The sequence below is a fragment of the Centroberyx affinis genome, unplaced genomic scaffold (genome assembly GCF_046629955.1).
Source record: "Centroberyx affinis isolate AG114_WGS23_722 - 3 ecotype Tasmania unplaced genomic scaffold, CSIRO-AGI_Caff_v1 ptg000102l_1, whole genome shotgun sequence".
NCBI classification, from domain to species: domain Eukaryota; kingdom Metazoa; phylum Chordata; class Actinopteri; order Beryciformes; family Berycidae; genus Centroberyx; species Centroberyx affinis.
In genome coordinates this window covers 240,011-262,892 of record NW_027278804.1, presented here as the reverse complement: position 1 = coordinate 262,892, position 22,882 = coordinate 240,011, and the positions used below count along the sequence as shown (strand labels likewise).

Below are 22,882 nucleotides of genomic sequence, written 5' to 3'. Positions count from 1 at the left end.
GCGGTTTTACATCCATTAATTGAAAAGCAACCAAAAACAAACCAAGAGACGAATCCTGGACATGCTCCATTAAGAATGAATGAGAACACAGTGGCAGTGGCTGGGATCATTTTACAGGGATATCATCTCATTTTCTGGTTCAAAATTTTAGTATTATATCATTGTTTTGTGTCATTTTAAACCATAAAAGAAGGCTTATTTGAATGTAATATGTAAGCAAATATGACTGCTAAATGTCAGCCATTGTCAGAGGATTATTTTAATGAACAATGGCATTGTACAGCAAACAGGCAGGGTCAACAAAAGTGAAACAAAAAAAGATACAGTCTCCACAACATAAAATACATCTGTATAGTAATTAACAATGTAATCATTTTTCCTGTTGCTATATTACTTAAGTGAGTCTAGTAAAGAGGCATATTCATAAGACAAGGTTCGATATCTGGGTTTCAGTTTGCTTTTCTGAATTAATGACATTTTTTATATTCAGTCAAGTTATAATGGGAATTCATTGTCAAGTATGTGGATAGATTTTCCCAGAATGTTGCAGTAATATAACAAACCCAAAATAAGTGACACAATCTATTTGTCCTCAAAGTTAATTTCCCCTCTTACGTGCCCGCAGGCCTATTTTATATAGTCATGTGAGTCAGAGATCATTTCAAGGTGATTTTATGGTCTCCATCCTCCTCTCAATCCCTTCATCTTCATGCTGCAGCAGAATGGTTCTGTGTGCGGTGAGGCGTCTCCTCCTGAAGAGCAGCGGTGGCTGTGGAGCCTGGGCCAGGTACAGCAGCCTCCAGCATGGTTTATCACCACTTTAATCCCTTTTTATTGGCCTAATACTGAGGTGTATTGTATTCATAAATAAAGTCATAAGTAAAGTAACAGTAAGCTTGCAATGATGCTATGTTTTAAGCTTTTAAGCTCAAAATCACAGATTACAGAGTCTAGGTAGGGTTTTCTCATGTGCTGACACTGGCAAAAATGAATGCATCCTCTAAGTCACAATCAGAAATGGTTCATTATTATGTATTAGGAATTTTTCCAGGTGGATTGGTACCATATACCTTCAGCAGGCCGATTTATAGAGGGATAAAGAGTTGCAAGGCCTGTGCCAACAAAAATAAGTTTCAGCTCTTAATTCTGACCGCTGCTGTGTCTTAAAAGCATTCATCCTCCTTTTTGTGAGAGTGCAGGCATTAGCTTTATAGCTGAGTATGTCCATAAGTCTGGTCTCCTATAAAAGGTTAGGCATGCCATTCCTTTACATTCAACACAGTGATTTGATTTGCTGTGATTTGATTGATTTCACTGTCATGCTATGTGGGCTTAGAAGACACAGCCATACATCACATTGCAATTTGTGTATAACAAGCATCTTCTTAAAGAAACTCAGGTATTCTATAAGCAAAGTGTGTTACTGTTTTTGACATATTGTGCTGACATGGCTGTTCTTGTGTTGTTAGTTTAGGTTCATACCGAAAATCAACATCCTAATTGTCTTTAAAAACAGCAAATTATATGGGATTCTATTTAAATCAGTTCTGTTCTTTCTAAAAACTCAACTTCTGTGATGGGCTAGATCTGTATAGGGGTAAGAAACACCATGCAGAACAAGTAGGGATCATTTAATGTGAAACCGTATTCTAATAAATTAATAAAAACTGCATTCCTCCAAGGCTGCTCCAGAGGCAGAGCAGTGGCTGTGTTTACTCCGGCAGCCACGGCTTCAACCAGGAGGAGATCAGAGAGAAGCTGCGGGCGTTCCCTGGAGGCTCCATTGATCTGCTCCAACAGGAGTCTGGCATCGCCGTGCTGACCATCAACAACCCCGCCCGCATGAACGCCTTCTCCGGTAAAGACGCTCTAATACTGCGGATTCATAAGTACAATCTGACATTTTCACTTTGACTACTGGGGATTTGGTATTCTGGAATGGAATGGAAACTAAAAAAAAAAAAGAGTATTCCCTTCTAAATTCATACAATTTCTCATTTGTAAAACTTTCTAATTAAAATCCTGTTACAAGTTACAGTTCCTTCAGATATGTACATGCTTAATTTTGTTGTTTCCTGAGAGTAACTACTTACCCAAATGCTCTGTTGATTCAAACACAACTCATCTCATGTGGAACTTCCCCCACGCAGACAAATGACAGTCCAGTGCTTTGTTTAAACAATGAAAGGACGAAGCGCTTACTGTTCTGCCTGTCCTCCCAGGCAGCATGATGGTGGATCTGGAGGAGAGGGTGAGCCAGCTGGAGAACTGGACAGACGGCAAAGGCCTCATCGTCCAGGGGGCCGCCGGAACTTTCTGCTCCGGGTCGGACCTCAACGCCGTCCGGGCGATATCTAACCCGCAGGTGGGGAAATGAGAAAAGTGCTTTACCTCCCTCCCTCTCTGTGCCTGGGACTTAAACACCTGAATGATGTTTCTTTTGCCTTGCAGGATGGGATGAAGATGTGTATGTTCATGCAGGATGCTCTGACAAGACTACTGAGGTAAGAGCTTCTGGCATTTTCTGCTGTACTACTCTACTAAATGTCTGAGGCTTTGCTGGTTCTTTGCGTCAGTATCTGACACATACGCAGGCTAAAGCTTTGATGTTTACTTGGATGATTCAGCAGCCGGTCTGAGCTTAAAGAAGTCGGAGTTGAGCCGTTATGCAACACAGTATGCTGACAGAGTTGTTTTCTCAGCACAGGCTGCCTCTGATCTCTGTTGCTCTGGTGGAGGGGAGAGCGCTGGGAGGAGGTGCAGAGCTCACCACCGCCTGCGATTTCAGGTACAGCAGTAAGTGTGTGTGTAAAAGAGCAAAGAGTAATCTGTATGTGGGTGAATGTGAGAGAGAGAGAAACATTCATCTGTCCTAGCAGACAGCTAGGACAGATCACACCAAAGTCATCACCTCACACATTGCGTCCAAAATGTTCAGATTCTACCGGTTCTGACATGTGACCCTCCCCTCTCTGCTCGCAGGTTGATGGCACCAGGCAGCGTGATCCAGTTCGTCCACAAACACATGGGCCTGGTCCCGGGCTGGGGCGGCGCCGCGCGACTCGTCCGTGTCGTCGGAAGCCAGAATGCGCTGAAGCTCCTCGGCGGCGCTCTGAAAGTGGACCCCGAGCTGGCCGTGCAGATCGGACTGGCGGACGGAGCGCTGGACGCCCCCCAGGAGGCGGGGGAAGGTGGTGCCATCGGTCTCCCGCGGCAGGCTGAAAACTGGATCCATCGCTATACGAAGGGGCCCGCCCCGGTGATCCGGGCTGTGAAGAGGGTGGTGTCGGCGGGGAGGGAGCTCCCTCTGTCAGAGGCTCTGAGGACTGAGAAGGAGGTGTTTGGGACGGTGTGGGGCGGACCGGCTAACCTGCAGGCCCTGGCCAGCAAGTCCAAACACAAGTGAGAGCTGGAACCAGTTTCCCCAAAGATCAGCCATGTGCGTTGATGTACTGGATGTTTATCTGAGACGTTTTGGGGAAGCCGTGTGTGAAGATGTCACACTGCTATTCTTGGGGAGACGCTGACTCTTAATTGAACTGTCTTGACGTCACCAAAATGCATTTGTCCTTTGGTGAGCTTAAGACATTCACAGGGATTTTCTTGTGATAAGCTAAACTGTGTTTTCTAAAAATTATACACTTTTAATATGGACTGACTTTGCTGTGGGAGTGGATACAAGAAGGTTTTCTCCTATGTGGGCTATGGTTGGAAAAAGTATTAATCTAATCCATTGATAATGTAAGCTTGCTCATTGTCACATTCAGTGAAATGTTTTGTTTGTGTGCTTTTTCAACATGACATGTTGATTACTCATCAGCTAACACAAGCAGGAGCTGAGACTACAAACAGTGATGCTGATACTGTGCCTGTTTTGTTCATGTGCTGCATAATGTATTCCTGCAGGAAAAGGTGGAATTAGCATTTTTTTGTTCTGTAAGAAACAAAACTAACACCGTAATTAAAAAATCCCACTGTTCCTTTGTGTTATATTTTAGAAGCCGGGTCCTGCAGTCTCTTGTTCACAACAAACGAGTCTAACAGCCCCGCGACATTGAATGTTCGTTACTGCTGGGAATCGAACTCCGATTGAGAGTCTACAGTCTATCTCCCTGCAGCACACTTTTACCCACGTGACCCATAAAGTGGTAGAAATGGTTTGTAAGTGACTCAAGATATTTCTCACCCATGCTTTCTGTCAACAAAGACTAGAGAGAAGTGCTTATTTTTGAGACAGACCATCCGTTTGACCTTTGTAAGGACCGAGCCTTGACAGATAAAATGACCATGACCTGCAGTAGGTTATGTTGGTAAGATGATGCTCCTGATATTTGACAGCTTTGGACACATTCACAAACTGGCTGTTAGGGCCTTACTGACTGCAAGTCCATCTAAAAAACAGCCAAACAACTATTGGGTTCAGTCTCTGCAGTAACAGTTGCCTGGATCATGTGACGATGCATTCTGTATCCTTAAATGTTCTTAAGTTTTGTTAAACCTCTGGAAACCTCTCGTGAATAATAATGGAATGTACTGGATTCAAATAAAGCATCTAAAATAGTGTTTGGTAGGTGACGACCTCATATCTCCAAAATGTCAACTTTCTGCAAAGTGGTTGTTTTTAGCTCCATGCATTTTTCAGATTTCCAACGGGTTTTGAAAGGGTTTCATAAGCACCAAGAGTCATAGAATTTATTCAACCCACAGAGCAGCATGTAATCCTTCAACTGAAGTAAAAACAGGAAAATCAGCAATGTTGGAGTTTTCATGTGATAACAACATGCAATTCCATGATAATTTCTTCATTTTACATGAATTCACAGTAAATGAAATAAATTGACTGACATGGACTGACTGCAATGCAACACAACATTTATTTTTGAGAAACACACTAAAGCAACACAGATGAAGAAAGTTTTATACAGCTGGCGGAAGAAGCGGCACACTCTCCTCTACTTGGTCTTTTCGATCTCTGAAAAGTGAAACAGGACAGTCAGTTCCTCAGTTCATCTTGATGGATGCAGCCATTAGCTACAGTGTGAACAGACCTGATGAGGAACTCCTACCTGATGTGGTATCAGAGGATCGTTGCACCAGAGGATTTTCCATAGGGAGGCCGAGAGGAACCAGAGAAGCTTCAGCAGGGAGGCTCAGAGGAACCAGAGGAGCTGAAGCAACAGCAGAGTCCATTTCTGGGCTTGGTGTTGTTTCCTCGCTCAAACCTCCATCAAAGGGGGTTGAGTTCAATGCTCCATCAACCACAGCTGGCTGAGTGGAATCAACTAGATCCACCTGAAGAGGGAGAGAAGTTTGGATTTTGGAAAATGAAAGTGTTTGTTTTTACTCCACTGTATCTAATGCGACTACTCTATCATACATGTATGCAGCAGGTCTTCTTACCTCTTTGGTGATCAGCACAGACATTTCTGTGTGTTTCTGTGGCTCGAACATCACACAGATTTCCCCTACTGTGACTTCAGCGATCCTGGTCAGCAGCTCTCGCCCAAAGCGGTTCAGCTCCTTCACGAGGAGGTCTGGTGTGTATTTCTCTCTCACCTTCTCCTGGATAGAAAGGACCTTCTCGTCCCGGATAGAGCGGGAGAAGGCAGCCTGACGGTCCATGGAGGTCAGAGAGGCGGAGAGCTTGTCCTGAACGGCTTTGGTGAGTCCGACAGCCAGGTCGCTGAGCTGCAGTGAGGGCATGACACACGAGAGGCTCGCCGGATGAATCCAGAAGCCCTGCAGCACTTTGGGCACAACCAGCATCGCCACCTCCTGGGGGCCGAGGAGGCTGGAGCTGGGCCGCTGCTGCTGCTTCAGGCTCCTGGTGGCTTTTTCAGCCAGTCGCATGATCTGAGGGTCTCTGTTGATGAGAGGTGCTCAAAATGAGTTGAAATACACATTTTCTATTTTTCTTTACTATATCCCATTACTATGGGCTGCTGCAAAGCCCCAATTTCCCCACAGGAATCATTCAAGTTTCAGTTTATCTCATAAATGTGACTTACTGAAAACGAGGACTGTCTGCGTCTGGTGAGTTGAGCACCTTTCGGGCTTCAAACTCAATGTCTCTCATCTTCATACTGATGTTCACCTCCCACACCTGAAGAACACACACACACACGAAATAGGATGCACCATTCAGATCTGACATATATACAGGATCAATCTATTGTTATGTGATTTACTCCAAACTAAGTATATTCATGAGCATGGTCTTACCAGCGAGAGGAGAGGCTGGACACTTTCATCAAAACCCTCAAGCTCATACCTCCACAATCTTCAAATAGAAAGAAAACAGAAGGGTCATCTTAACTGTTGCTCTGTTTTCTTATCGTTAGAAACAGACTAGCTTAACATGAGCAGAGTTGATGACAGATTGAGTGGTGGACTGTCTGTATGTGTCTCAGTTAGTCTTACCGCTCCCTGAGAGATTTCTTGCCCTGCTCCACCAGCCAGTCAGTCATGTCCTCAGCTGTGAGTTCAGATGGGACCTGCTTTTGCTGCTGAAGCCTCAGCAAATGCACCATCAGTTTTTTCTATAACAGAATGGAAAAAGGCAGATGTCCTCATGTATAAGCATAAGAGACACTAGCAGAATTTATGAGGTGTTTTGTTTTGTGTGTGCCTGAAACAAAAGTGGTTCTTACTTGGGACAGATAATACTTCCTCTCCCAGCAGAGCTGTAGAGTCTGCTCATATATTGACACACAGAACAATGCCTTTGAAGGAAATGAGATAATGTCAGTCAAAAGCTTTTTATGCTACATTTTAATTACAACTCAAAATCTTTACAGTTTAACTGCAATAAATGAATGGTCAAATACCTTGATGGGTCTATAGATAACCCTGTCTCCTTCCATCCAGTCCATGGATACTGTGCTCAGAGGAACCAGAGGAGCGTCAGTATGGAGGGTCAGAGGAACCAGAGGAGCTTCAGTACCGAGGGTCAGAGGAACCAGAGGAGCTTCAGTACCGAGTCTCAGAGGAACCAGAGGAGCTTCAGCAGGGAGGCTCAGAGGAACCAGAGGAGCGTCAGTATGGAGGCTCAGAGGAACCAGAGGAGCTTCAGCAGGGAGGCTCAGAGGAACCAGAGCAGCGTCAGTATGGAGGCTCAGAGGAACCAGAGGAGCGTCAGTATGGAGGCTCAGAGGGACCAGAGGAGCTTCAGCAGGGAGGCTCAGAGGAACCAGAGGAGCTTCAGCAGGGAGGCTCAGAGGAACCAGAGGAGCTTCAGTACCGAGGGTCAGAGGAACCAGAGGAGCTTCACTAGGGAGGCTCAGAGGAACCACAGGACCTTCAGTAGAGAGGCTCAGAGGAACCAGAGGAGCTTCAGCAGGGAGGCTCAGAGGAACCAGAGGAGCTGCATCAACTACAGCTGGCTGAGTGGAATCAACTAGTTCCACCTGAAGAAGGAGAGAAGTTTGGATTTTGGAAAATGAAAGTGTTTGTTTTTACTCCACTGTATCTAATGCGACTACTCTATCATACATGTATGCAGCAGGTCTTCTTACCTCTTTGGTGATCAGCACAGACATTTCTGTGTGTTTCTGTGGCTCGAACATCACACAGATTTCCCCCACTGAGACTTCAGTGATCCTGGTCAGCAGTTCTCGCCCAAAGCGGTTCAGCTCCTTCACGAGGAGGTCTGGTGTGTATTTCTCTCTCACCTTCTCCTGGATAGAAAGGACCTTCTCGTCCCGGATAGAGCGGGAGAAGGCAGCCTGGCGGTCCATGGAGGTCAGAGAGGCGGAGAGCTTGTCCTGAACGGCTTTGGTGAGTCCGACAGCCAGGTCGCTGAGCTGCAGTGAGGGCATGACACACGAGAGGCTCGCCGGATGAATCCAGAAGCCCTGCAGCACTTTGGGCACAACCAGCATCGCCACCTCCTGGGGGCCGAGGAGGCTGGAGCTGGGCCGCTGCTGCTGCTTCAGGCTCCTGGTGGCTTTTTCAGCCAGTCGCATGATCTGAGGGTCTCTGTTGATGAGAGGTGCTCAAAATGAGTTGAAATACACATTTTCTATTTTTCTTTACTATATCCCATTACTATGGGCTGCTGCAAAGCCCCAATTTCCCCACAGGAATCATTCAAGTTTCAGTTTATCTCATAAATGTGACTTACTGAAAACGAGGACTGTCTGCGTCTGGTGAGTTGAGCACCTTTCGGGCTTCAAACTCAATGTCTCTCATCTTCATACTGATGTTCACCTCCCACACCTGAAGAACACACACACACACACGAAATAGGATGCACCATTCAGATCTGACATATATACAGGATCAATCTATTGTTATGTGATTTACTCCAAACTAAGTATATTCATGAGCATGGTCTTACCAGCGAGAGGAGAGGCTGGACACTTTCATCAAAACCCTCAAGCTCATACCTCCACAATCTTCAAATAGAAAGAAAACAGAAGGGTCATCTTAACTGTTGCTCTGTTTTCTTATCGTTAGAAACAGACTAGCTTAACATGAGCAGAGTTGATGACAGATTGAGTGGTGGACTGTCTGTATGTGTCTCAGTTAGTCTTACCGCTCCCTGAGAGATTTCTTGCCCTGCTCCACCAGCCAGTCAGTCATGTCCTCAGCTGTGAGTTCAGATGGGACCTGCTTTTGCTGCTGAAGCCTCAGCAAATGCACCATCAGTTTTTTCTATAACAGAATGGAAAAAGGCAGATGTCCTCATGTATAAGCATAAGAGACACTAGCAGAATTTATGAGGCGTTTTGTTTTGTGTGTGCCTGAAACAAAAGTGGTTCTTACTTGGGACAGATAATACTTCCTCTCCCAGCAGAGCTGTAGAGTCTGCTCATATATTGACACACAGAACAGTGCCTTTGAAGGAAATGAGATAATGTCAGTCAAAAGCTTTTTATGCTACATTTTGATTACAACTCAAAATCTTTACAGTCTAACTGCAGTAAAATTATGCTCAAATACCTTGATGGGTCTATAGATAACCCTGCCTCCTTCCATCCAGTCCATGGATACTGTGCTCAGAGGAACCAGAGGAGCGTCAGTATGGAGGCTCAGAGGAACCAGAGGAGCTTCAGTATGGAGGCTCAGAGGAACCAGAGGAGCTTCAGTAGGGAGACTCAGAGGAACCAGAGGAGCTTCACCAGTGAGGCTCAGAGGAACCAGAGGAGCTTCAGTACCGAGGGTCAGAGGAACCAGAGGAGCTTCACTAGGGAGGCTCAGAGGAACCACAGGACCTTCAGTAGAGAGGCTTAGAGGAACCAGAGGAGCTTCAGCAGGGAGGCTCAGAGGAACCAGAGGAGCTGCATCAACTACAGCTGGCTGAGTGGAATCAACTAGTTCCACCTGAAGAGAGAGAGAAGTTTGGATTTTGGAAAATGAAAGTGTTTGTTTTTACTCCACTGTATCTAATGCGACTACTCTATCATACATGTATGCAGCAGGTCTTCTTACCTCTTTGGTGATCAGCACAGACATTTCTGTGTGTTTCTGTGGCTCGAACATCACACAGATTTCCCCTACTGTGACTTCAGCGATCCTGGTCAGCAGCTCTCGCCCAAAGCGGTTCAGCTCCTTCACCAGGAGGTCTGGTGTGTATTTCTCTCTCACCTTCTCCTGGATAGAAAGGACCTTCTCGTCCCGGATAGAGCGGGAGAAGGCAGCCTGGCGGTCCATGGAGGTCAGAGAGGCGGAGAGCTTGTCCTGAACGGCTTTGGTGAGTCCGACAGCCAGGTCGCTGAGCTGCAGTGAGGGCATGACACACGAGAGGCTCGCCGGATGAATCCAGAAGCCCTGCAGCACTTTGGGCACAACCAGCATCGCCACCTCCTGGGGGCCGAGGAGGCTGGAGCTGGGCCGCTGCTGCTGCTTCAGGCTCCTGGTGGCTTTTTCAGCCAGTCGCATGATCTGAGGGTCGCTGTTGATGAGAGGTGCTCAAAATGAGTTGAAATACACATTTTCTATTTTTCTTTACTATATCCCATTACTATGGGCTGCTGCAAAGCCCCAATTTCCCCACAGGAATCATTCAAGTTTCAGTTTATCTCATAAATGTGACTTACTGAAAACGAGGACTGTCTGCGTCTGGTGAGTTGAGCACCTTTCGGGCTTCAAACTCAATGTCTCTCATCTTCATACTGATGTTCACCTCCCACACCTGAAGAACACACACACACACACGAAATAGGATGCACCATTCAGATCTGACATATATACAGGATCAATCTATTGTTATGTGATTTACTCCAAACTAAGTATATTCATGATCATGGTCTTACCAGCGAGAGGAGAGGCTGGACACTTTCATCAAAACCCTCAAGCTCATACCTCCACAATCTTCAAATAGAAAGAAAACAGAAGGGTCATCTTAACTGTTGCTCTGTTTTCTTATCGTTAGAAACAGACTAGCTTAACATGAGCAGAGTTGATGACAGATTGAGTGGTGGACTGTCTGTATGTGTCTCAGTTAGTCTTACCGCTCCCTGAGAGATTTCTTGCCCTGCTCCACCAGCCAGTCAGTCATGTCCTCAGCTGTGAGTTCAGATGGGACCTGCTTTTGCTGCTGAAGCCTCAGCAAATGCACCATCAGTTTTTTCTATAACAGAATGGAAAAAGGCAGATGTCCTCATGTATAAGCATAAGAGACACTAGCAGAATTTATGAGGCGTTTTGTTTTGTGTGTGCCTGAAACAAAAGTGGTTCTTACTTGGGACAGATAATACTTCCTCTCCCAGCAGAGCTGTAGAGTCTGCTCATATATCGACACACAGAACAGTGCCTTTGAAGGAAATGAGATAATGTCAGTCAAAAGCTTTTTATGCTACATTTTAATTACAACTCAAAATCTTTACAGTTTAACTGCAATAAAATAATGCTCACATACCTTGATGGGTCTATAGATGACCCTGTCTCCTTCCATCCAGTCCAAGGATACTGTGCTCAGAGGAACCAGAGGAGCTTCAGTAGGGAGACTCAGAGGAACCAGAGGAGCTTCACCAGTGAGGCTCAGAGGAACCAGAGGAGCTTCAGTACCGAGGGTCAGAGGAACCAGAGGAGCTTCACTAGGGAGGCTCAGAGGAACCACAGGACCTTCAGTAGAGAGGCTCAGAGGAACCAGAGGAGCTTCAGCAGGGAGGCTCAGAGGAACCAGAGGAGCTGCATCAACTACAGCTGACTGAGTGGAATCAACTAGTTCCACCTGAAGAGGGAGAGAAGTTTGGATTTTGGAAAATGAAAGTGTTTGTTTTTACTCCACTGTATCTAATGCGACTACTCTATCATACATGTATGCAGCAGGTCTTCTTACCTCTTTGGTGATCAGCACAGACATTTCTGTGTGTTTCTGTGGCTCGAACATCACACAGATTTCCCCTACTGTGACTTCAGCGATCCTGGTCAGCAGCTCTCGCCCAAAGCGGTTCAGCTCCTTCACCAGGAGGTCTGGTGTGTATTTCTCTCTCACCTTCTCCTGGATAGAAAGGACCTTCTCGTCCCGGATAGAGCGGGAGAAGGCAGCCTGGCGGTCCATGGAGGTCAGAGAGGCGGAGAGCTTGTCCTGAACGGCTTTGGTGAGTCCGACAGCCAGGTCGCTGAGCTGCAGTGAGGGCATGACACACGAGAGGCTCGCCGGATGAATCCAGAAGCCCTGCAGCACTTTGGGCACAACCAGCATCGCCACCTCCTGGGGGCCGAGGAGGCTGGAGCTGGGCCGCTGCTGCTGCTTCAGGCTCCTGGTGGCTTTTTCAGCCAGTCGCATGATCTGAGGGTCTCTGTTGATGAGAGGTGCTCAAAATGAGTTGAAATACACATTTTCTATTTTTCTTTACTATATCCCATTACTATGGGCTGCTGCAAAGCCCCAATTTCCCCACAGGAATCATTCAAGTTTCAGTTTATCTCATAAATGTGACTTACTGAAAACGAGGACTGTCTGCGTCTGGTGAGTTGAGCACCTTTCGGGCTTCAAACTCAATGTCTCTCATCTTCATACTGATGTTCACCTCCCACACCTGAAGAACACACACACACACGAAATAGGATGCACCATTCAGATCTGACATATATACAGGATCAATCTATTGTTATGTGATTTACTCCAAACTAAGTATATTCATGATCATGGTCTTACCAGCGAGAGGAGAGGCTGGACACTTTCATCAAAACCCTCAAGCTCATACCTCCACAATCTTCAAATAGAAAGAAAACAGAAGGGTCATCTTAACTGTTGCTCTGTTTTCTTATCGTTAGAAACAGACTAGCTTAACATGAGCAGAGTTGATGACAGATTGAGTGGTGGACTGTCTGTATGTGTCTCAGTTAGTCTTACCGCTCCCTGAGAGATTTCTTGCCCTGCTCCACCAGCCAGTCAGTCATGTCCTCAGCTGTGAGTTCAGATGGGACCTGCTTTTGCTGCTGAAGCCTCAGCAAATGCACCATCAGTTTTTTCTATAACAGAATGGAAAAAAATCTCATGTCCTCATGTATAAGCATAAGAGACACTAACAGAATGTATGAGGTTTTTTTGTGTGTGCCTGAAACAAAAGTGGTTCTTACTTGGGACAGATAATATTTCCTCTCCCAGCAGAGCTGTAGAGTCTGCTCATATATCGACACATAGAACAGTGCCTTTGAAGGAAATGAGATAATGTCAGTCAAAAGCTTTTTATGCTACTTTTTAATTACAACTCAAAATCTTTACAGTTTAACTGCAATAAATGAATGGTCAAATACCTTGATGGGTCTATAGATAACCCTGTCTCCTTCCATCCAGTCCATGGATACTGTGCTCAGAGGAACCAGAGGAGCTTCAGTAGGGAGACGCAGAGGAACCAGAGGAGCTTCACCAGTGAGGCTCAGAGGAACCAGAGGAGCTTCAATACCGAGGGTCAGAGGAACCACAGGAGCTTCACTAGGGAGGCTCAGAGGAACCACAGGACCTTCAGTAGAGGGGCTCAGAGGAACCAGAGGAGCTTCAGCAGGGAGGCTCAGAGGAACCAGAGGTGCTTCACCAGGGAGGCTCAGAGGAACCAGAGGTGCTTCACCAGGGAGGCTCAGAGGAACCAGAGGACCTTCAGTAGAGAGGCTCAGAGGAACCAGAGGAGCTTCAGCAGGGAGGCTCAGAGGAACCAGAGGTGCTTCACCAGGGAGGCTCAGAGGAACCGGAGGAGCTTCAGCAGGGAGGCTCAGAGGAACCAGAGGAGCTGAAGCAGGGAGGCTCAGAGGAACCAGAGGAGCTTCAGCAGGGAGGCTCAGAGGAACCAGAGGAGCTTCAGCAGGGAGCTTCAGCAGAGGAACCAGAGGAGCTGAAGCAGGGAGGCTCAGAGGAACCAGAGGAGCTTCAGTAGGGATGCCCCTACTGATGGGTCTATAGATGACCCTGTCTTCTTCCAACCAGTCCATGGATGTTGTGTTACTGGAGGACAAATCAATACTGCAGGAAAGACTAAACAATCAAACCTACAACCAAACGATATCAACTACAGAGTAGACGCAAAAGCACTCAAACACTGTTGATACTGGTGGCACAAATGACCTGAGAGTGTTCAGGAAAAAGGTTCATTGTGTGTTTCTGTGGAAGACGGAATGGACTTACTGTTGAGTCACTGACAGTAGAATTCTGCTCTTCATGACACACAGACCCTGTTTTGGTTCAACTGCTAAAGCAGAGATGACCAGGGAAAATATAATATAATATTATTTTATAATATATTATAATATACAGTATATACACGTACATATATATATTGATCAAGGAGTTGTCATAGCATTGTTAATTTAATTATCTGACTCTGCTAATGTCAATTCATGCTGTATGTTCCTGTCAGTTTAATAAAATAGGTAAGATTGAAAAAGATGAAACTTTAATGATCCTTGTGGCATAATCGGGCCATTGCACCAGCAAATATTAATAGGATACAGCAGAGAAAATAGAATAGAAACAACAATATAACAAATGCAGGTACAATAAACATACACAACTGACAATTTCAACATTAGTTCAGTAAAAGTATTTAGAAGTATGGGGAATGCATCAGGACATTATTAGGGTGTGCAAAATAGACAGCAGCACTTATTTAGGCACAGAACAGAAAATGAGAGCAAAATATGTAGCCTACAGTATGAAAACATAAAAATAGGAAATATATACTATGAGAATATAACAAGAAATGTGAAATGCCATTATAAAAATATCATTGTATATGCATGCCATGTACATCCAATTAAACTTTGGACACACACATTTTTCTTTATTTTTACTTTTTATTTTTGCTGGGTTTTTTTTGACATTTTAGAATAATATGAAATAACACAAATGGAATAATGCAGTGACCAAAAAAGTGTAGTATTTGTTATATTTCAGATTCTTTAAAGTGCCGCCCTTTGCCTTGATGGAAAGACAAAGGCTTTGGAAAGAAATTCATACATAGGCATCGACTTCACTATTTATATTTGTCTAAGAAACAAATTTCAAACATTGACGCATAAGTCTTTAGATCAAAATGGCTTTAAGATCATGAAAAACATAGTATATTCAATCAGGTGTGTCCAAACTTTTGACTGGTAGTGTATACATACATATTCAATTGCTTGAATAAACAAGACTAAGAGTCTAACAGCCCAATGATCTTGAATTTTCGTTCGTGCTGGGAATCGAACTCCGGTCTCCTGATTGAGAGTCTGCAGTTTAACTCCAGTTTCAGTCTTGTTTTCATTGATACTAATAGACTTGTGCTCATTTTCAACTCCACCTTCCTGTTAACTTCACTGAATCACTGAATTTGAAGTATTTTGTGTACTATGTGCACACATCATCTTAAAATCCCTACAGTCTGTATGTATCTTAGATTCACCCCTTCGATGAGAATTTGACTGATCTATTTAATAAAAACAGTTGATGTACTGTATGATTCCACAATGTTTTCTTACAATCGCAGTAAAACAAGGACTACATTCCACATTTTCAAAATCCCTTCTTTCTCCATCAGTCAAACAAGTGAAAACTGTCATCCCTCCAGGTCACCTGAAAATGAGATTATGGTAATGATAGATCATGCAAGGCTGAGCCTGACTGAAGCAGACTGATAACAGCGGCATACAGATAGATACTAATGAGGAATAGCAGCATCCATCTGGGAGGACTGCAGCACTGAATAGATGCGACTGCACTCCTTCTCCTCCTCCTCAGTTTTGTAGAGCCGCTGCTGTATCCAAGGGATGCTCTTTCAGATTCCTGTGTGGTCGCAGTGCGTCTTGTCGGCCTTGATAATGCCCACTCCCTGTTTCTATTCTGTGTTGGAGATTCTCAGCTGTAGGTCAGATCATTATTTGGCTGATTTGTAATACCCTCACTGTACAATGGCTCTTATTTATACATAACTCTGCGAAACCTTGAAAGATGCTGCAACCCTGGGCCAGATTGAACAGTTGAAGCATTCATGCTGAATATTTTGTACGGCTGGGTACTCATTTGTAGCTGATGCTTTTCATTGCATATATTAAAAAAATGCTTTCCATTGGGATACTGCTCATAAATGAGGCATTGCAGAAACACAGACACACACAGCAACAGAAATGGCGAGAAGCGGGCAGCTCCCTGGAGGATGCCAGGCCTTTTGTCTCCTGTTCCCCTTCCAAAGGTCATGTGTTTCCTGGCCAGGCACCCAGCTGGAGTGATAATAGCTACTGTGGTCGGAATACCAAACAACCAGAAGGTGAGGGAGGTGATGTCCCGAACAGGCCTCTTCTCCTCACTACATACAGCTGGTGAACACTTACATGGTTTGAAATTAGCTTTTGTATTAAGGCCACGAAACATAGCTGATATTTTGTGTCAGTTTTTCGTAATTATCTCTTATAGCCCATTAGGTAAACCACAGATATTTTGCCCCATCTGACAATAACCATCAAGGTCGAATGTTGCTGTTGCTCATTGTCTCAAATGTTTGTTCATGTATCATCAGCTTAATGGTAGCCTTATTTTAGCACTCTCATGAAAACAGTCAATATTACTGACTGCTTACTTCACTCCCCCTTCAGTGGAGGTGCACTTTTATCCTCTGGTTGATTCTTTATGTTGGGATTTAAATTAATGAGGAGAATGGAACAGTTTCTGTCTAAAAACTCTCTATAGGTTGAGTGTAGAGAAAAACAAGTCTAATGTCTACAACATTCTCCTTACAATGGGCCCATTGATACAGTCCTGCTTGCATAAGACTGATTTTCAAGGCAGAGACATTTTTAAAGAACTAATCCACCATGAACTGCGTCTCATTGTGTAGTATAATGAGTAGCCACAAAATACACTAGGGTTCAAAGAGACAACAGCACACAAAATGTTATCCTTTTAGGATGATGAAATGACACAATTTATTCTTAAATTACAAACGATGTAACAAAAAGGTTGCCAAGCAAAAACTGTTACAGAAACTTTATTTTTCAGAATGAGAAGTCTAAAACTGAGCTGCTGAGTGAAATGAAGATGTAAGCACATAAGAAATATAAAAATGACATAACTTTACATTTCTGCAGGAGACAGCCAACAGCGATGGCCTGATCTTGTTCTCTTACTGCCTCAGACATCAGACAAAACAAGACAGGATTTACAACCAGAAGAAATGCAAAAACAAACATAAAATAAAAACATTTACTCAAACTAAACCCAAAAATAGCAATTCTCAACATCCTCCCACCTAGTAGTGTTAAATAACTCTCTCTTCAAACACATGCACAAATCATGAAACTTTAGAAACACACCAATTGAGAATACTTTAGTCAGGAATATTAAGAATACTTGAGACTAGAGGCCTCAACAGCTTTAAAACACTGAAATATGTTACATTAAAGAGCCAATTCTTTCAGTTGAGTCAGGGAAAGTTAAGATAAAATTGATATGCAATTCCATTATGAGCATTTGTTTACAACAGATTTCTCAATATAATTTAGAATAGACACTCAAAAAGCTGCAGGTTAATTGAAATCTGTGAATCGGACTGTGTTGTGAAACATGAAGTGTGAGCTTGCAATATCCACATAGCTCAAGGTGTTACTCCAGTCCTGAATCAACAGACTAATACAGTAAGCAACACCAATTCAATCACAGCCCTACTTGTATATGGTTCATTGTTTTCTTTCTTCATGGGGATAAACATCCAGAAGAAATGTCAAACCAACCACCAACTGCCAAGAAATAACACATTTCCAAAAGTCAACAGTTAAGAAATAGTTTCCTAATCTTGAAAGAAAGGCTTCATAATCATTTAAATCTGGAGGAAGGATATTTAGAATTATTTAGGTGGGGTGGAGGTGGGTTATCAAGGATCATTTTACTCTTTGTGACAGTAGTCAGATGAGTCGAGCTCTTGGGAGCCCATTTCTGAGTGCTATGTTAGCTGAGAGAGTTAAACTGTAGTAGATTAGAGTGCAGATGTTCATGGTAATGATAATGACCAAGTTCCATTTCAGGAAGTAACTTCCCCATTTGTGCCTTCTTTCACCACATGTCACAGATCTGGGCTGGGATTCCCAGAAGCCCTCTTGGTATTAGGATCATAAATTGAAAGACAAGAATGACCTCAGTGCCTAAGATGGGCAGAAACAGGTCAGTGAGTTACTTTTACTTCCTGGAATTTTAAGAGAGACTCAATATGCCTGCAACTAATTGGCTGCAGGTACGCAGACTTGCAGTGCATTTGCCAGTTGAACACCACAAGCCTGTAACACCTACCTCAGTATGTGTTAGATGGACAATTATGAATCAAAGTTTCCATGGCTTGCAATAACATGCCGCACCCATCTGATTTTCTCTGCCAAAATGTACCCCTTTTGCCAGTATGAGAATGCTTTGTGAAATCCAAGCTAAATTAGAATGGCTGGGAATAAACAACAAGACAGAGACTAAGAAGGAGTTGACAAACAAATGATCTGGATACATGTTAATGTGAGCCAATAAGAGGCACAATTACTAAAAACTGAATAAAAGCATGTTTTTACTCAGAGGGCCATTATTTGTTATTGAGTGTGTCATGCCTCATTTCTCCAGTAGCAATCCACCCACATCAGATCTGTGACAGTGAGTGAACAACAGCATATAGTGAGGAATAAATTAATGGAATGGAACACAGCCATTTGGTGATGATGGTATTGATGATGAATTCATTTCACACTTCAGTCACTGTACACTGGCCATCAGGCATTCTGGACCTTCCGTTGCTACTGGATGAGGAAGGGGGAGAGGTGGAGGACTCTGCCCCAGGAGGGGCTCTGTCTTCTGGATTCAGTCTTTGCCTCCTTGGCCTCTCCTCCCAGGGCTCCACACGCTCCCCATCACCCCCCTCCTCCTCTTCGTCCTCTTCCTCATCATCGCTCCAGTCTCCAGAGCCAGACTCGTCCACAGAGGTGTGAGGGTCAGAGGACCTGGAGGGTGAAGCCTCCTCCTCTTCTTCCTCCTCTCCTTCCCCAGCCTCAGACCTCTCCTGGGACGGTGTCGGCCTGGGGCTAATTTGCAGCTGCGAGATAGCATCCTCCAGAGAGGGGCTACTGCTGCCAGGCTGGCCTCCGAGAGAGGTGGGAGGTCTGGTTGTGGCTGGAGGGGCTGTAATAGCAGAGGCGATACCAGTGACCTGCTGCTGTGCACCTGCTACTGTGGTATCTGCCCCATCAGCCGAGCTCTCTCGACCTGCTGCCCCAACAGCCCCGGCACCGCCCTCACTGTCCAAACGCAGTCCAGCCACCCCTTTCTTGGGGATATCCACAACGTCTCTCTTCATCTTGCGTCTACGACCGTGCTCGTTGCGCCTGTACTGCACCATGTTCTCCAGGTCGGCTACATACAAAAAGCCGGCGATCAGCATCTCGGCCGTCTTCTTGCCCTTGGAGAAAGCGTCCTCCAGCTCGCGGCTGGTCCGCTCATCGTACTGCCACCAACCGTTACGCCCCTCATAGTACCAGGCGTGATCGCCCGCCGCCCCACCTCGACCCCCTGCTGATGCCTTCAGCTCCTCTGGGGAGAGGAGCGTAGGCCTCTCCAGGAAGTCCTCTGGCACTTCCTGTCTGCAGAGGGCGCAGCGCTTGCTCTGCCAGGACGCTCCCTTCACACAAAGGAAGCAGAAGACGTGACGGCACGGCAGTTGCACTGGGTGGACGCAGCTCTGCAGGCAGATGGCGCACTCTGGTACTGGCAGGGCCGGGGACGAGTTGCTGGAGCCAGAACATGACGATTCTGCACTGTTCCCGCTGCCGCCACCGCTGTTGCTGCCTTTCTTACTGGATGGAAGCGAGCTAACAGAGTGGTCTACCTCGCCACAACTAGCCATCCTTGGGAAGTACTGTTGAGTGGGGAAAATTGTGAGAGATGGTTATAATGGGCAGGTGTATGGATTTTACATGTGGATTTATTGGCAAAATTGATTTTGAGAAAAAAAAACAGGAGGAAAGATTATTATTAGGCCCACAAATGGTCAGAGCACATTGTAGTGAGATATATCATATGCAATGAAAGGACACCGATAATTGTTGTTGTCAAGTAAACTGGCAAAATGACAACACAGCAACTATATAACATTCTTGTTTCATGTCAAAATTCTTGTCACTAATTAGCAAGTAGTCCCAAGATTAAATCAAAATGACAAGGATATGTCAAATGACTACAACCTATATGCCACCTCTATCTATACACAAGATTGGCTTAGACGCCATTATTAGATACTTACTGGAAGAACTGTTAATGCTGATGTATCATTAGGAGTGCTGATGGACCTTCAAACTCGCCACTGCCAAAAGGGAAAAAAGCACTCGGTGAGAGTGTATTTGATTTCAATCCTTGCTGACAATATCGACAACTGTGCTACACAATTTGACGCTATTCCTTTTGCAAATTATAAAGCAACCAAAGCTGCAGGTGTTAAGACAATGGCAATTCTAACGTGTTACCTAGCAAGTTGCAAGATTGATGTTTAAACCTATTTCAAGTTAGCGTTATTTGACTTAATGATACGTTTGAAATGCCAGGAGTTACTGGCTATCTGATACTGCACAAACACAGGGAACTGAGAGGAACAAAGGATTGTTCTGTCTCCTGACCATTAGCACTGAGACTGTAGCAGCTAACGTTACAAGTTACTAATACTATCCCAGCTGGCCTTTTTTGCCTGGGCTGTACAGTAACGAACCCAGCTAACGTTACCTAAGTAAAACACCAGCTAACGGTTAGTTACTCTCAATTTTTAAAGACATTAACTGATGACTTGGTCTGTAACCTAGTTTAGATAAATACTCAACAAGCTTGGCGTTTGCTACCCAAGCACAAAGACAAGTTCAGTTGAATAAGGAGATTTCCTCGACAGGCAAAGGCGAACATAACAATAACCTGTTGTAAGCTAACGCAGGCTAGGTTGAGGGCAATACTTTGACTCCAGCAAATAGACGGCGTTCAACTGACAGCGCTAGCCTAGCTTAGCTGGGCGACACACATAGCAAGGTTCGTATCGCAACGGGAAACATTTTCTCATGGTCCGGGCAATGCAACTACTGTGTACGTACCGTGTCGTTGGATTTTGCTGTCTTCGTTTGGTGTAAAGTTACAACTCCTGTAACGGCACTAATTTTTTATGGTAATTTTAGCGACTCAAAATGCTAACTGGCTTTGTTTTCCTCCGAAAAAAGAAGCTGAGACGAAGACGAACGACGTAACATGACGCGAGGACGTCATTTTACGTAACTGCGCACGCATCACCCTTATCTTCTACGCATGACAACGCACGAGGTCTTCCGGTACGCTCGTGGCTAGAGGACGTTAGTGTCACAGGGAAGAGGGGCTCTTCAAGTTCTTTATCAACTAATACAAGAAAACCCGCAACACACTCACAAAATGTTTTCCCGAGCTGTGAGACCTACTATCGGCTTCGCCAGGAGCTTGTCCACCTCGTCACAGAACAACGCGAAGGTGGCGGTGCTGGGAGCGTCGGGCGGCATAGGCCAGCCGCTGTCTCTGCTGCTGAAGAATAGCCCCCTGGTGAGTCAACTCTCCCTGTTTGACATTGCACACACCCCCGGGGTGGCCGCCGATCTCAGCCACATCGAGACTCGGGCCCATGTAACCGGCCACATGGGTCCCGACCAGCTGGACGCCGCACTGCAGGGCTGCGATGTTGTGGTCATTCCCGCCGGTGTGCCCAGAAAGCCCGGTATGACCCGTGACGACCTCTTCAACACCAACGCCACCATTGTGGCCACCTTGGCCGATGCCTGCGCCCGCAACTGCCCCGAGGCTATGATCTGCATCATCGCCAACCCCGTCAACTCCACCATCCCCATCACATCAGAGGTCATGAAGAAGCATGGCGTCTACAACCCCAACAGAGTGTTTGGTGTTACAACGCTGGACATTGTCAGAGCAAACGCCTTTGTGGCAGAGCTCAAAGGCCTTGACCCCGCACGCGTCAATGTTCCAGTGATTGGAGGCCACGCAGGGAAGACCATCATCCCCCTCATCTCCCAGTGCACACCCAAAGTAGAGTTCCCTGCTGACCAGCTGGCCGCTCTGACCGGCAGGATCCAGGAGGCCGGCACTGAGGTGGTGAAGGCCAAGGCCGGAGCCGGCTCTGCTACCCTGTCCATGGCCTACGCCGGGGCCCGCTTCACCTTCTCCGTCCTGGACGCCATGAACGGGAAGGAGGGTGTGGTGGAGTGCGCCTACGTGAGGTCCGAGGAGACCGAGTGCAAGTACTTCTCCACACCTCTTCTCCTCGGCAAGAACGGCATTGAGAAGAACCTTGGGCTTGGCAAGCTGTCCGCCTTCGAGGAGAAGCTGGTGGCTGATGCCATGGGCGAGCTGAAGGGCTCCATCAAGAAGGGAGAGGATTTTGTGGCTAATATGAAGTGAACAGGGGGGCACTAAGTTAGTTGGAAGCAGCATCTGTTGTTGTTAATTTGTCCAGTCTTACAAAAAAGGCATCAATCTCAGAATCTCTTGCAGTGTTTCCTCTTAATTTGTTTTAGCAGTGGGATAATCTTGGTTCTGGGATCCTGGTTTTGCCCTTGGTTCTGTTTCCTAAGTATTATGTCCTTGTAGTTTAAACATGGCTTTTACTTGCATACCTATGAGTTATGGACTCATTGTACTGTGATTGCTCTATATTTATATTGTGCAAAAGTCAAAGATAGATAAAATTTCAGATTTCTACATTTATCTAATAGTGGGGGATTTCTCTGCTGAATGAATGAGGAGGAAATGCTGTCATCATGCCTGCTGATGCATATAGATGTTACTGATGAGCAAAATGTTAATACCTTCATCAATAAACACGAGCCTGAAAAAAAGATTCTTTGAAATATTCCTTTTTTTGTTTGTTTTTAGAAATGATAGGTCTAGCTTGACTGTTAAACTGATATAGACTGTGACCAAATATTTAAGACTACCTGCACTTATCATGAAATGGACTGAACAGGTGAATCCAGGTGAAAACTATCATCATTGATTTTACCTTTCAAATGCATTTCAGTCATGAATCTGAAATGTAGATGAAGGTGAGGGGCAGATTAATGAGCAAGTTCTAAGCATTCAGACATGGATTGTGCAAGAAGGGGTGCAACTCACACTCTTTATATAGCCTGTAGATCAAATCATAATTTACATTCAATTATATATGACTTATATATGACTCGCGCTGTAAGCTTTGATTAACATGGTAGGGGTCTCGGAGGTTGGTGCTATACTTACCTAAGTTATTGGCAGAAAAATAAAAGGGAAGTTATTTAACTGCAAACATATTCAATATGATGGATTATGTCAGTGTGACTGCAGTCAATGTGATATCAAATTTAAACTACATGTTTATTGAGGCACAATATAAACTGAATACGAAATTAGGTGGGTTAGAATAGTAGGGGTGAAACTGAACCTAACCTC

At 45.0% G+C, this 22,882-nt stretch overlaps 3 protein-coding genes across 5 annotated transcripts; 2 read left to right on the top strand and 1 right to left on the bottom strand.

Moving 5' to 3' along the window:
- The first annotated feature begins 722 nt into the window (after positions 1–722).
- On the top strand, positions 723–4,499 carry echdc1 (enoyl CoA hydratase domain containing 1). Its single transcript, XM_071524018.1, has 6 exons — positions 723–787; positions 1,683–1,858; positions 2,223–2,365; positions 2,452–2,504; positions 2,708–2,788; positions 2,983–4,499. The coding sequence occupies exons 1-6, from the start codon at positions 723–725 to the stop codon at positions 3,404–3,406; spliced, it is 942 nt and encodes a 313-aa protein (XP_071380119.1). The 3' UTR covers positions 3,407–4,499.
- An 11,831-nt stretch (positions 4,500–16,330) lies between these two features.
- On the bottom strand, positions 16,331–20,628 carry LOC139647851 (E3 ubiquitin-protein ligase rnf146-like). 2 transcript variants are annotated; one of them, XM_071523841.1, is made up of 3 exons: positions 20,515–20,628; positions 19,686–19,745; positions 16,331–19,301 (listed from the first exon to the last, which is right to left on the bottom strand). In XM_071523841.1, exon 3 carries the CDS (start codon positions 19,287–19,289, stop codon positions 18,135–18,137), a length of 1,155 nt encoding a protein of 384 aa, XP_071379942.1. In that variant the 5' UTR covers positions 19,290–19,301; positions 19,686–19,745; positions 20,515–20,628; the 3' UTR covers positions 16,331–18,134. The 2 variants fall into 2 exon arrangements, with proteins under 2 accessions (XP_071379942.1, XP_071379951.1); XM_071523850.1 differs by lacking the exon at positions 19,686–19,745 and having other exon boundaries at positions 16,331–19,290; positions 20,515–20,624.
- Positions 20,629–20,721: 93 nt separating this feature from the next.
- mdh2 (malate dehydrogenase 2, NAD (mitochondrial)) lies at positions 20,722–22,293 on the top strand. Of its 2 annotated transcripts, XM_071523868.1 has the most exons (2): positions 20,722–21,268; positions 21,389–22,293. In XM_071523868.1, the coding sequence occupies exons 1-2, from the start codon at positions 20,843–20,845 to the stop codon at positions 21,854–21,856; spliced, it is 894 nt and encodes a 297-aa protein (XP_071379969.1). In that variant the 5' UTR covers positions 20,722–20,842; the 3' UTR covers positions 21,857–22,293. The 2 variants fall into 2 exon arrangements, with proteins under 2 accessions (XP_071379969.1, XP_071379962.1); XM_071523861.1 differs by having other exon boundaries at positions 20,725–22,293.
- The last annotated feature ends 589 nt before the right edge of the window (positions 22,294–22,882 follow it).

What these genes read in the sequence shown, in the direction of transcription:
- echdc1 (XM_071524018.1), top strand. Translation starts at nt 723, where the DNA reads ATGGTTCTGTGTGCGGTGAGGCGTCTCCTCCTGAAGAGCAGCGGTGGC. An exon ending in GGGCGATATCTAACCCGCAG is followed by an intron (nt 2,366 to 2,451) that starts GTGGGGAAATGA and finishes TTTGCCTTGCAG; the next exon opens with GATGGGATGAAGATGTGTAT. An exon ending in ACCACCGCCTGCGATTTCAG is followed by an intron (nt 2,789 to 2,982) that starts GTACAGCAGTAA and finishes CTCTGCTCGCAG; the next exon opens with GTTGATGGCACCAGGCAGCG.
- LOC139647851 (XM_071523841.1), bottom strand. Translation starts at nt 19,289, where the DNA reads ATGGCTAGTTGTGGCGAGGTAGACCACTCTGTTAGCTCGCTTCCATCC.
- mdh2 (XM_071523861.1), top strand. Translation starts at nt 20,843, where the DNA reads ATGTTTTCCCGAGCTGTGAGACCTACTATCGGCTTCGCCAGGAGCTTG.